At 49.2% G+C, this 13,931-nt stretch overlaps 1 protein-coding gene across 1 annotated transcript; it reads right to left on the bottom strand.

The window, feature by feature from the left end:
• Positions 1–238: 238 nt before the first annotated feature.
• On the bottom strand, positions 239–13,931 carry rx1 (retinal homeobox gene 1). Its single transcript, XM_055658223.1, has 4 exons — positions 13,831–13,931; positions 7,671–7,901; positions 3,631–3,871; positions 239–1,538 (listed from the first exon to the last, which is right to left on the bottom strand). The coding sequence occupies exons 1-4, from the start codon at positions 13,929–13,931 to the stop codon at positions 1,095–1,097; spliced, it is 1,017 nt and encodes a 338-aa protein (XP_055514198.1). The 3' UTR covers positions 239–1,094.

Raw genomic sequence — 13,931 nt, 5'->3', positions numbered from 1 at the left:
CAGGAGAGAGAATCTAAACATTTTTTAAACACTAATAACTCTTTTATTTTTTCATCGATGGGAAAAATCCTCTTGTCCTGCGCAGCGGAGGGGGATTCTGAGTAAGATGGCCAAAAATCACAGCCGCAAGTGGCAGCGTTATTTCTAAAATCAATATAGAGAACAACAGGAAGTGGTCAAGATCAGACTTTTAGTAATATAGATGTTTCCAGTACATCAAGTGTTCAGGGAACTGGGTATCAATGGTACAATGACTTTGCTGATTTAGTATAGAATTTATTACAACATAATTGACCAATATTCTAGAACACCTATTGGTCGAGTTTCAAAAGCAGAATTTATTCACCTTGTCAAATGTTGGCCCCAATGAGCAAGACCTGTACATGGCCTCTTGCTGACTAACGTTGACAGTTTTTTATCTAGCAATGAGGTGCTTTTGAAGCAATCTATAAGACACCATGACAAGTAAGATCCTCGTTGCATCAGCTTGCACAGAAATCAAGATACTTAATTTTATCTGCTACAGCTCTTCATCTGTGCTACGATCGTATTATGCGACTTCTCATTCTACAAGCCTTTAGAAATCAATCAATCTTGGTATCATCCGTCTACTCTCTATGTCTTGGCTCATCTCCTCTCCTCTCCTACTCTTGATGACCCTGGCAGTGTCCTGCACGCTGGACCTTGGGTCCTTTGCCTAGGTTTCTCAACAATGTGTAAAACCAATAATCGCACCTTATCTAAACATCTGGTTAGATCTACATTGGGATGGGAATGGAAGACAACATATCGCTATAGCTTCACATTAGTGACAAGCTGTGGAATGTGGGGCATTTACCCTCAGCGTGGAAGGATCACTTTAATTCATCAAAAGATAAAATTTCATCCTTTGGTTTGTAACTAAGACCAGTCACCATTTTGTTGTGTTATTGTATCTCAGATGAGGCTGGTTTTGCCAATAGGTTTCGAGATGCGGGGATTGCTAGTGTGACAAGTGGTCCATAGTTTTACATAGTCACTGTGAAGCTGGAGGTCACAGATCACAACAACACCCCCACATGGATGGAATAGTCTGTCCCTTTTTCATTGTTCCATCAAATTGGTTGCCAGCTCTTGTCAATGGACTGAATGTGCTCCTTGGCTTTCATCCGTAGAGATGCAATACTGGAACTTCTCTGGTCTGTGTCTTCCAAAGGATATTTGTCCACAAATGTCGTTGCGCATTGGTAGGTTGGAGGAGCCAAGGACTGCATGGTCTGGGCCATTGGCAGTGGGGAGTTTAGGAAGGAGTGGCCAGAGTACGGGGTCTGCAAGCCTTGCGGAGCCCCCATGAAGCCGGGAATACTGTGCATGGAGGTTGCGTTGGAGATGGGGGATGTCAGCCAGGGATCCAGTGGCAGGGAGTTACTCATGGGACCAACACTGCTGGGCATTGGTGGTCTGCTGAAGGACAGCATGGGAGAATCATGCAGCTTCATGGTGCTGGCCTCGATCTTCTCCTGTCTCCTCCATTTTGCCCTCCTGTTCTGAAACCAGACCTGTGATTTGGAACAGAAAGACATTTTGAGAGAATGTCTAATGCACCCCTCTACCTTGCACCCCCCTCGATCTCCAAGACTACTTTCTGGGTGAAGACGTTTTTCCTCATCTCAGTCCTAAATGACCGACCCCTTATTACATAGAAACATAGAAATTAGGTGCAGGAGTAGGCCATTCAGCCCTTCGAGCCTGCACCGCCATTCAATATGATCATGGCTGATCATCCAACTCAGTATCCCGTACCTGCCTTCTCTCCATACCCCCTGATCCCCTTAGCCAGAAGGGCCACATCTAACTCACTCTTAAATATAGCCAATGAACTGGCCTCAACTACCCTCTGTGGCAGAGAGTTCCAGAGATTCACCACTCTCTGTGTGAAAAAAGTTCTTCTCATCTCGGTTTTAAAGGACCAGGGGTCACAGTTTATTCTTAAACTGTGACCCCTGATCCTGGGCTCCCCCAACATCGGGGATGTGTTTTCTGCCTCTAGCTCTGGATGTTTTGTTTTTGCTCCAGGTTGTAGCAGAGGTGTATCTCTAAACTAGAAGGATGAGTGGGGATCTTATTGAAACATATAAGATTATTAAGGGTTTGGACACGCTAGAGGCAGGAAACATGTTGCCGATGTTGGGGGAGTGGAGCTATTGTCTTTAAACTAAGTATCCTACATTCAAACCCGAGTACTTCAAATATATATCAGTGTTTGTAAGTTGTTTGAGACACCCTGATATTATAAAGACCCCAATGTTGGTGTCACAACCAGCCCACCACAGAGAGGCTAGATCTGGAAACACCAGGACATTTCAAATGCAAACATCACCAGATTATGCTAATTAGACATTGCAGCAGAACTATCCCATTCGGCCCATCGAGTCTACTCCACCATTCAATCATGGCTGATCTATCGTTCCCTCTCAACCCCATTCTCCTGCCTTCTCTCCGTAACCCCTGACACCCGCACTAATCTTTGCCTTAAAAAACCACGAAAGCCATCTCCAAGCATGAGAATGTGGCTTTAAATTTCCTATTTGTCTTTGTCCCTCAATTCCTCCCTCATTTCGATCCTCCTGTTAATATGTTTCCCTTGATTCTGTTATCCCTCCCCCCTCTTTCTCCCCCACATTCAGTCACTCCGTACATCTCTCTGTTTTATCCCCACATTTAGAGCCACATTCCCCCATACATTGTCAGACAGGGACATATAGGACTGCAGGCGCAAAAACAAAACAGTCTGAGCCAGATGCAGGAAACATGTCCCCGATGTTGGGGGAGTCGAGGACCAGGGGTCACAGTTTAAGAATAAGGGGTCGGTCATTTAAGACTGAGATGAGGAAAATCTTCTTCACCCAGAGAGTTGTGAATCTGTGGAATTCTCTGCCACAGAAGGCAGTGGAGGCCAATTCACTGGATGTTTTCAAGAGAGAGTTAGATTTAGCTCTTAGGGCTAACGGAATCAAGGGATATGGGGAGATAGCAGGAACAGGGTACAGATTTTGGATGATCAGCCATGATCATATTGAATGGTGGTGCTGTGTAGAAGGGATGAATGGCCTCCTCCTGCACCTATTTGCTATGTTTCTGTGTGGGCCAATTGGCAGATTGCGTGGTTGATTAGTTTAGAGATACGGTGTGGTAACAGGCCATTCGGCCCACCGAGTCCACCACGACCATTGATCACCCCTTACACTAGTGCCAGGTTATCCCACTTTCACATTCACTCCCTACACACTGGGGACAATTTCACGGGAGCCAATTAACCTAGAAATCCGTACATCTTTGTGAGGAACCTGGAGCACCCGGAGAAAACCCACGCGGTCACTGGGAGAACGTACAAACTCCGTACAGACAGGTCCCGTAGTCAGGATGGAACCCGGGTCACTGGCGCTGTGAGGCAGCAACTCCACCGTGGCCGGCCCTTGTGAAACTGCGGTTTATCCAGAAGCGAAATTCTCTCGGTCGCCGCTGCCTCGTCGCTCCAGCAGCTCCAGCAGCTCCAGTAGCTCGTCCTAAAGTTGATCAGCCCGCTGGCTGTTCCCCATCTCCCCCTCCCCTCCCCTCCCCTCCCCATGGGCCCGGGCCGGCCTGCCTCACCTGTACCCGCACCTCGGGCAGGTTGACCTTCATGGCCAGCTCTTCCCTGCTGTACACGTCGGGGTAATGAGACTTCTCGAAGGCGCGCTCCAGCTCATGGAGTTGGTAGGTGGTGAACGTGGTCCTGTTACGCCGGTGTTTCTTCTTGGGCGCCTCGTCCTCCATCTCCCCGCCCGCTGCCCGACAGACAGACCGACCGCCTGCACCTTCACAGCCGCTGCCCGACAGACAGACCGACCGCCTGCACCTTCACAGCCGCTGCCCGCCGCGCTCCGCTCCCCTCTGCATCTGCCAACAACAACAACACGCCGTTACAACCGAACACAATGTAGACTTTACATATACAGCACGGAAACAGGCCCTTCGGCCAACCGAGTCCATGCTGACCAGCGATCCCCGCACACTAACACACTAGGGACAATTTACACTTACACCAACCCAATTCACCTCCACGTCGTTGGAGTGTGGGAGGAAACCGGAGCACCCGGAGAAAACCCACGCAGGTCACGGGGAGAACGTGCAAACTCCGTACAGACAGGACCCGTGGTCAGGATGGAACCCGGGTCTCTGGGGCTGTGAGGCAGCAACTCGCAAAGTATGGAAGCAAAACTCCGACCCCAGGCGTTGGGACAACGTGGGCCAACTGGACAATGGGGTGGGGGAGTGAGGGGCGGAGAGAAGCTGGAGTAACTCAGCGGGACATCCAGTATCTGTGGAGAGAAGGAATAGGTGACGTTTCGGGTCGAGACCCTTCTCCAGACGAGATGCAGCGAGGAGGCAGAGCTGAGTTTATTCACCATTTTTATCCACCTTATAGAATAACTGCTTCGATTGAACGGTTGTAAATAAAAGCGTGAAACCCCCACGAGTCACCAGCCGGAGTTTGGGGCACTCACCCGGCAGAAACAACACCTATTCCTAGACAGTAGCTGCCTGAGGCCGCTGAGTTACTCCACACTCTGTGTCTAACTCCAACAACTCTCGTATCTGAGATGGAATGCTTGTTCACTTCTGAATGCAAGTGGCGCAGCGGGTAGAGCTGGTGTCTCACGGCGCCAGAGACCCGGGTTCGATCCTGACCTCGGGCTGTGTGGAGTTTGCACGTTCTCCCTGTGACTACGTGGTTGCTCCGGTTTTCTCCCACATCCTAAAGAGGTTATGGATTTGTAGGTTAATTAATCTGTGTAATATTGCGTGTGAGCGGGTCAGTGCGGATTCGCTGGGCCGAAGGGCCTGTTTCCTCGCGGCATCGCTGAAGTAAAACGAAATTCGTTATTCACTTGTTCAAGAAGGAACTGCAGATGCTGGAAAAATCGAAGATAGACAAAAATGCTGGAGAAACTCAGCGGGTGAGGCAGCATCTATGGAGCGAAGGAATAGGTGACGTTTCGGGTCGAGACCCAAGGGGTCTCCATAGATGCTGCCTCACCCGCTGAGTTTCTTCACCGTTTTTATCCACCTTATAGAGTAACTGCTTCGATTGAACGGTTGTAAATAAAAGCGTGAAATGGTCTCGAGTTTAAGCCGGAGTTTGGGGCACTAGACCGGGCGGGAAATACAACACATAAACATAGACAATAGGTGCAGGAGTTGGCCATTCGGCCCTTCCAGTCGGCACCGCCATTCAATATGATCATGGCTGATCATCCAAAATCAGTACCCCGTTCCTCCCTTCTCCCCATATCCCTTGATTCCGTTAGCCCCAAGAGCTGACTCTTGAAAACCTCCAGTGGATTGGCCTCCACTGCCTTCTGTGGCTGAGAATTCCACAGATTCACAACTGATTCGCAGGTGTTTAAAATTTGATATCATTGCGAAGCCATTGATCAAGTGCAGGGCCCTGCCCAGTGTCAACGCGGCAATTGTTGTCCAGGTTTGTGAAGATGTCGCGCTCATATAAACCTGACCAGCGGCGCTGAACTAAATCCCCGTCTAACGCCGGCGCCCTCGCCTCGCCCCGCCCGATGGAGGGGGTTATTATTGTTTAACTTGTGCAGGAAGGAACTGCAGATGCGGTTTCAACCGAAGATAGACACAAAAAGATGGACCTAGATGCTGCCGGACCCGCTGTTACCCCAGGTTTTTCTGTTTATCTAGTGTATGTTTATGTTTATCTGGGCCAGTTTCATGTAAACGAACATCGGACGCCCCAATGATTCAGATTCAGATTCAGATTCAATTTTAATTGTCATTGTCAGTGTACAGTACAGAGACAACGAAATGCATTGAAAGAATATTTCAAGGGTTTTGTTCTTTGCTGAAAGTTGACGAGCGATTACAAGGCAACACCAAGGTCTGAGTGGACAGATTTTCAAAGTATACATCAGTCTGAAGAAGAAACGTCACCCATTCCTTCTCTCCAGAGATGCTGCCTGATCCGCTGAGTTACTCCAGCACTTTGTATTTTTTCCACTTGTAAACCAGCATCTGAATTTATTTGTTTATCCCCACGAATACAGGCCCTTCGGCCCGGCATGTCCGCGCTGACCGTCATCGCCCATTTATGAACACTAATCCCAAATTAAGACCGTTCTCCTGACGCTCTATCCACCCCCCCCCCCCCCCCACAAGTGTCAGTGTCCAGTTCCCCCTCTGTATTAATCCTAGATCACTGTCCCTTAACCCTCGAAGTCCCAGCCTCTTGTTGCAAAATCTTCCCATTCTCACAGGACAAACCCTTGTCCAGGATCAACTAGGGTCCCTGGCGCTATCAGGCGCGGCAGCGCCACTGTGCTGCCATAAGTCTTATGAAGTGTGCTTCTAAAATGTTACAGGATGTCAGGCATTCACGTGGAACTCTTTTGTACTATTTTAGATAATATTAGTTACATAATATTTAAACATATAACATTATACGGATTAAATTGCGGTAATCTATTGGTAAGGAACATGTTTATATATTAGGCTAGAATTTAGGAGCTAGTCAGTCTGAAGAAGGGTCTCGACCCGAAACGTCACCCATTCCTTCTCTCCAGAGATGCTGCCTGTCCCGCTGAGTTACTCCAGCATTTTGTGTCTATCTTGCATCTGGAAGCTCGAGCTAGATATAGATCGATGGGATAAAGTATTTCCGTTTATTTGGGGAACATCTGACTATGATTAATATTGAGTACAAGAGACAACAAAACTAACGAGGGATATAATGTTTTTAAGAAGGAACTGCAGATGCTGGAAAATCGAAGGTATACAAAAATGCTGGAGAAACTCAGCGGGTGCAGCAGCATCTATGGAGCGAAGGAAATAGGCAACGTTTCGTCCCGATTTCCTTCGCTCCATAGATGCTGCTGCACCGCAGAGTTCCGCCAGCATTTTTGTCTACCGAGGGATATAATGAACAGGTTACACGCAATACTTCTGCAAGAGAGAGTCGGGTTTAGCTCTTGGGGCTAACGGAATCATGGGATTTGGGAAATAGGCACGAACGGGGTACTGATTGGGGATGATCAGCCTTGATCATATTGAATGGCGGTGCTGGCTCGAAGGGCCGAATGGCCTCCTCTTGCACCTGTTGTCTATTGTTTCCATGTTTCTATATTTCTAAAGTCTCGCTCACACGGTGGATTTTGAGTTGAGATTCCCTGCACTCAGTCCAGTCACTCCAGCTTTTTGAGTCTATCTACGGTTTAAACCAGCATCTGCAGTTCCTTCCCACACACCCAGTCCGTTGCTGTTTGTACTCGACTGGAGTTTAGTTTAATTCCATCCGTTGATATTCTCTTAATCAATAAAGCGTTTTTGTATAAAGAGCCAAACGCGGCAAAGGGCTGGAGGAACTGAACGGGTCGGGCAGTATCCGTGGAGGAAAAGAGCGGGCAATGGTTCGGGTCCGGACAATTCTTCAGACCGTTCTTTGGGTCACGACGTTTGTCCATCCATCCATCCATCCATCCCTTCCACAGACGCTGCCCGACCCGCTCAGTTCCTCCAGCACTTTGTGTTTTGCTCCAGATTCCAGCACCTGACGTCCACCATGTCTACAAAGCATTTTACACAATTGGACACACGCGGATGGTGATAAAACTCGGTGCAACTTTACAAACTGTTCCGCGTGAAACTCGGTGGCGCAAAGTTTAAAACGCGGCGAGAAGAGCGTAAAGTTCGGTCTTACCGTGTGGAGTGCGCGGGTGCGGGGGACGTGTCTGTTGGCGTCAATCTCACGGCTATTCCCAGTGGCCGGGAGAGGTTGGCGAGAGGGAGAGACAGAGAGAGAGAGAGGGGGCGCAGAGCTCGGCAAGGTTTGATCCTCTGCAAATCCCAGGACCACGTCGATGCTGTGAAGTCGCGAACATGCGCTTGGGCGCTTAACTGTTTGCTGGACCGCGCCGTGCAGTTGGTTTATCCTAGACTCCAGCAGCGACACCCGGCTCCCCACTACAAAACTCAACACAGCCCGACCTCAATCGTAGAAACATAGACAATAGGTGCAGGAGGAGGCCATTCAGCCCTTCGAGCCTGCACCGCCATTCAATATGATCATGGCTGATCATCCACATAGAAATTCAAATTCAGATTCAGGATTCAGATTCGGCCCTTCGAGCCTGTCATTGCCAGTGTAAGTGATCAGAGATCATCCAAAGTATTAGCACCTCCCTTCTCTCCATACCCTCTGATCCCCTTAGCTGAAAGGGCCATATCTAACTCCCTCTTAAATAGGGGGGGGGGGGGGGGGGGGGGGGGGGGGTGGTGATTGGCACCCACTGAGGAGAGAATCTAAGAGCGAATTCTACTCTCTGAAAAAAGTGATCATCCCAATTAGTATGTTAAAGAAGGGAACTGCAGATGCTGGAAAATCGAAGGTAGACAAAAAATGCTGGAGAAACTCAGCGGGTGCAGCAGCATCTATGGAGCGAAGGAAATGGGCAACGTTTCGGGCCGAAACCCAAAGGAAATAGTCAACGTTTCGGGTCGAAACCCTTCGGGTTTCGGCCCGAAACGTTGCCTATTTCCTTCGCTCCATAGATGCTGCCTCACCCGCGGAGTTTCTCCAGCACTTTTGTCTACCATCCAGTATCACTACCCCGTTCCTGTTTTCCCCCATACCCCTCGATTCCGTTGGCCCTAAGAGCTAAATCTAAGAGCGAATTCTCTCTCGAAATGCCAATGTTGAGCTTACAACCTCGTTGCGAACAGCCGGCAAACGAAACCCTTATTGGGAGAAGAAGGGTCTCGACCCGAAACGTCACCTATTCCTTCTCTCCACAGATGCTGCCGGTCCCGCTGAGTTACTCCAGCACTTTGTGTCTATCTTCGGTGTAAACCAGCATCTGCAGTTCCTTCCTGCCCATGTTAGGATAACTTCCAGCTTGCTTTGGGAAGTACAATTCTGGATAAACACACGCTGACAACCAAACTCCAGCGAAATTACAACACAACAAAATAATAGGAGCTTTGAATTTATTGTTAAAAATTAAGTTGCCCCGATTTAAAACACGGAATTGGTTTTGATTGGATTCGCCAAGCGCGGTTATAACCTCTTAATAAATAGGAGAGAAAGAAACGCCGTTACCCTTAAGGAAAGGCACTCGGGGATAGAATGGTGAATACTGAAGTTTGAAGAAGGGTCTCGACCCGAAACGTCAGAGATTCCTTTTCTCCACAGACGCTGCCTGGTCGGCAAATGAGTTACTCCAGCATTTTGTGTCTTTCTTCGGCGTAAACCAGCACCTGCAGTTCCTTTCCTACACAAGGTGACCGGGGAGATTTGCAGGACCTCCACGAATCGCCCCTGTTTCGGATTCAGTCCTGGATCCTCCCCGGGGCCTCGGTCCCCAGCGCCGCCACCTCTTCCCAGGTGTGTGTGGGTGGTTGTGTGGGGGGGCGGGGAACTGCCCCGGGGATCAGCGGAGTCGGTTATCGAGAGACAGACATCATCTGACAGTGAAGGACAGACAGGAGGGTCGCGGTAATTGCAGCAAATTCCCTTCACATCAAGTTCCAACTCAGTAGAACAGGGAGGGTTCATGTAACGAGTCTTCACCTCAGTGGGAACTGACCACTTTGGGTCATTGGAGGTCTTGCAATTTTATTTCAAGGCGCGAGGATAAAGTTTTAAGAGGAACCAGAGGGAGAAACTTTACACACAGGGGGGAGGGGGGTGGGCGGATGGGACGAACGGCCAGAGGAAGTAGTTGAGGCAGATAAAATACAACATTTATAAGACTTTTAGACGGGTGCATGGATAGGACAGGTGTAGAGGGATACGGGCCAAACGCGGGCAGGTGGGACTGGTGGAGATGGGGCATCTTGTTCGGTGTGAACGAGTTTTCGACGAAGGGTCTTTATTCCGAAACCGTTATATGTGGCATTTAACGAATAAAATGAAAGGGGGGGGGGGGCGGGGGGTCAACGAAGGCTTTGAATTTGACCAAATGCAGCCTCGGTGTCTGTGGAACGATGAGGCGCCGCAGTAAAGGCCGGTCTCTCTTTACACAAGCCGTGTATATCTGGCAAATGCAATGAATAACCCGCCACTTAATACCCGCAGAATAGCCAGTTATGTGTGTGTTGTTCCTCTTAGATTGAGGTTATATTCAAACGAGATTGTTTTCGAGAGAGAGTAGATTTAGATCTCTGGTCTAACGGAATCAGGGGATATGGGGAGAAGGCAGGAACGGGGTACTGATTGTGGATGATCAGCCATGATCACATTGAACGGCGGTGCTGGCTCGAAGGGCTGAATGGCCTACTCCTGCACCTATTTTCTATGTCTATATTGATTGATACCTTAAATTGATCATCCCACTCAAGAGAGATGGAATAACAATAACAGCAGGACAGGCAGCATCTCTGGAGAGAAGGAATGGGTGATATTTCGGGATTTATTGAGCCAATAACCTTCATATAATTTCATTTTCTCCGCGACCCCTACACGGCCATTAAATGCTGAGAATCTCAGGGAGAACCAGACTGAAATCAAGCTGAACATCTTTCCTAGTTACAACGGCTGCTCGGGATCCGGGGACACGCGAACTCCACGAAATCAGCACCACGTTTATCGGGAATAACCGGGCGGGGTTGTATTGTGTAGGAAGGAACTGCAGATGCTAGTTTAAATCGAAGTTAGACACAAAGTGCTGGAGTAACTCAATTTTGATTTTAGCTACATTTGGTTTGTTAGTACCGAGTGCAGATGGGCCAGTGACTGAATATACACATTGTTAATATCGAGCTTGTTCACTATACACTGTGATCGCCCTGTAACGCGGCAGCGGCGGTGATTGGGGCCATTGTGTGGGGCCATGTGAATCGATGCAGGGTTAAGCGGTTGTGAAGTATTTCCAGACTGACAGAAGATGATGATGGCAGCCGCTGCGAGTAAACGCGCTGAAGCTCAAAAACAGAATGAGACTGGTCAATGGGGAGGGACGCGGTGTGTTTAAAACAATAGTGGGTGGACAAAGCGGCCAGGGTCCAGAGGGCGAGTGAGGCGCGTCTAATCCCCTCATTACCGGGGACTGACTGATGGACAAGGCGCTTTGGCCTGAGTTTTTGTTTCCAGGTCCCGCCACTCATGACAATAAAATCGCAACGTATTTTAACAGCCAAGGGGAGAGGGTTTTGCCCAATTAGAGCGACACAACTGAAAACATCAACAAACAGGCGAAGGTTCGCGTCTGAAGCGCTCGTATGTGCGGCCCGGCCGGTGCTGAGACAGCGCAAGTTAGGCAAAAATGCTGGAGAAACTCGGCGGGTGCGGCAGCATCTATGGAGCGGGAATACGCAACGTTTTGTTACGCTCCATAGAAACATAGAAACATAGAAAATAGGTGCAGGAGTAGGCCATTCGGCCCTTCGAGCCTGCACCGCCATTCAATATGATCATGGCTGATCATCCAACTCAGTATCCCGTACCTGCCTTCTCTCCGCACCCCCTGATCCATTTAGCCACATCTAACTCCCTCTTAAATATAGCCAATGAACTGTGGCCTCAACTACCTTCTGTGGCAGAGAATTCCACAGATTCACCACTCTCTATGTGAAAAATGTTTTTCTCATCTCGGTCCTAAAAGATTTCCTCCTTATCCTTAAACTGTGACCCCTTGTCCAGGACTTCCCCAACATCGGGAACAATCTTCCTGCATCTAGCCTGTCCAACCCTTTAAGAATTTTGTAAGTTTCTATAAGATCCCCCCTCAATCTTCTGCGGCCACGCGTTTAAGAAGGAACTGCAGATGCTGGAAAATCGAAGGTGGGGAAACTCAGCGGGTGCAGCAGCATCCCCGATGTTGGGGAAGTCTAGAACAAGGGCTATATTTAAGAGGGAGTTAGATGTGGCCCTTGTGGCTAAAGGGATCAGGGGGTATGGAGAGAAGGCAGGTACAGGATACTGAGTTGGATGATCAGCCATGATCATATTGAATGGCGATGCAGGCTCGAAGGGCCGAATGGCCTACTCCTGCACCTAATTTCTATGTTTCTATATCCGCAAGCATTTACCTCCACTCACTACTGTCCGTCTGATTTAGCCGCCCCCCTCCCGCTCAAACACCACACCACGTCACACTGTTAATTACAATCGAAGTTATTCTATAAGGGTTTTACAATCTCTGATTTATCTCCAAACTAAACTAAACTAGACTCAACTAAACTCAGTGTGAAGAAGGGTCTCGACCCGAAACGTCACCCATTCCTTCTCTCCAGAGACGCTGCCTGTCCCGCTGAGTTACTCCAGCATTTTGTATCTAAACGAAACTAGATGTGCAGGAAGGAACTGCAGATGCCGGTTTAAACCGAAGATGCTGGAGTAACTCAGCGGGACAGGCAGCATCTCTGGAGAGAAGGAATGGGCGACAACCTTCCTGGTCGAGACCCTTCTTCAATTCCTTCACACCTCCCCAGTCTGAGGAAGAGTCGAGACCCGAAACGTCACCTGTCCTCGTCCCCCATAGATGCTGCCTGACCCGTTGAGTAATGTCATAGAAACTTACAGCGTGGAAACAGGCCGAACAAGACCAACATGTCCCAGCTACACTAGTCCCACCTGCCCGCGTCTGGTCCATATCCATCCAAACCTGTCCTGTCCATGTACCTGTCTAAGTGATTCTTAAACGTTGGGATAGTCCCTGTTATGTATTTTATTCCTTTTTAACGCATGTATTAAACTCAACTTGTGCCGGTAACTGGGTAGGCGGTATGTGTAGGAAGGAATTGCAGGTGCTGGTTTCTGCCGAAGAAAGACATAAAGTGCTGGAGTAACTCAGCGGGTCAGGCAGCATCTGTGGAGAACATGGATAGGTAACGTTTCGGGTCGGGACCCGTCTTTAGACTGCGAGGAGGGGGAGGGGGAGGGGAGGGGGGTAAAGATGCTGCCTGACCCGCTGAGTGGCTCCAACATTGTGAACCTGACACTGTGAGTGTTGCCGCCTGGGTCAGCGATGGATGGATGGATGAATGGACAAACTAGATGGGACTGCACGGTTACACATCCTGGCAGTGGCCGAGGAAACCTATTTAGGAACGAGGTCGTAAGAAGTCCTTACTGTCTTTAGGAGCCAAAGGGGCTCTCACTGACGCTCAGCCGCGATTATAGGCAGAGCTGATCCGATGAGCGTCTACACAGTCAGCAAACGTTTCCGCTTGGCCCCGCGCTGTCACCCCTCACTCAACGGCGGCTCAGCACCCAATGTTGAATCCCATAAACCCGCCCCGGTTCAAGAACACCCTTTGGAAGGAACTACAGATGCTGGTTTAAACCGGAGATAAGCACAACATGCTGGAGTAACTCAGCGGGACAGGCAGCGTCTCTGGGGAGAAGGAATGGGTGACGTTTCGGGCCGAGACCCTTCTTCACTCTGAGACCCTTCTTCACTCTGCCCGTGTGAAACAAAACATCAATAGACATTCATATGGCGCCTTTTTTAATTCACCCCAATTTCCTTGACGAAAGAAAGAATGAATGTCCGGGCCATTTAGGACTGAGATGAAGCCAAACGTTTTCACCCAGAGAGTTGTGAATCTCTGGAATTCTCTGCCCCAGAAGACAGCGGTCCAATTCACTGGATGTTTCAGCCACGATCATATTGAACGGCGGTGCTGGCTAGAAGGGCCGAATGGCCTCCTCCTGCACCTATTGTCTATGTTCCTGTTTTTCTAAAGTTTTGCACTTCGTTTCCACTGGTGGGAGAGTCTAGAACACATTTTTGGTTATTGAGTAGAGCTACTACTCGTGGAAAAGGCTGAAGGGGGCGGGTGAGCGAGTACAGGGGCGCCAGCTGTAACGGGCCTTTGTTGCCATCCAGCTGGGATGGTGATAATGGCGCCTCTCGCATATGGACCCAGTGTAGGCTGTTGCGGTCCATCAT

The sequence above is a fragment of the Leucoraja erinacea genome, chromosome 29, assembly GCF_028641065.1.
Source record: "Leucoraja erinacea ecotype New England chromosome 29, Leri_hhj_1, whole genome shotgun sequence".
Lineage (NCBI taxonomy): Eukaryota > Metazoa > Chordata > Chondrichthyes > Rajiformes > Rajidae > Leucoraja > Leucoraja erinaceus.
Note: the sequence above shows the minus strand (reverse complement) of the source record. Positions and strands in the feature narration are given on the sequence as shown.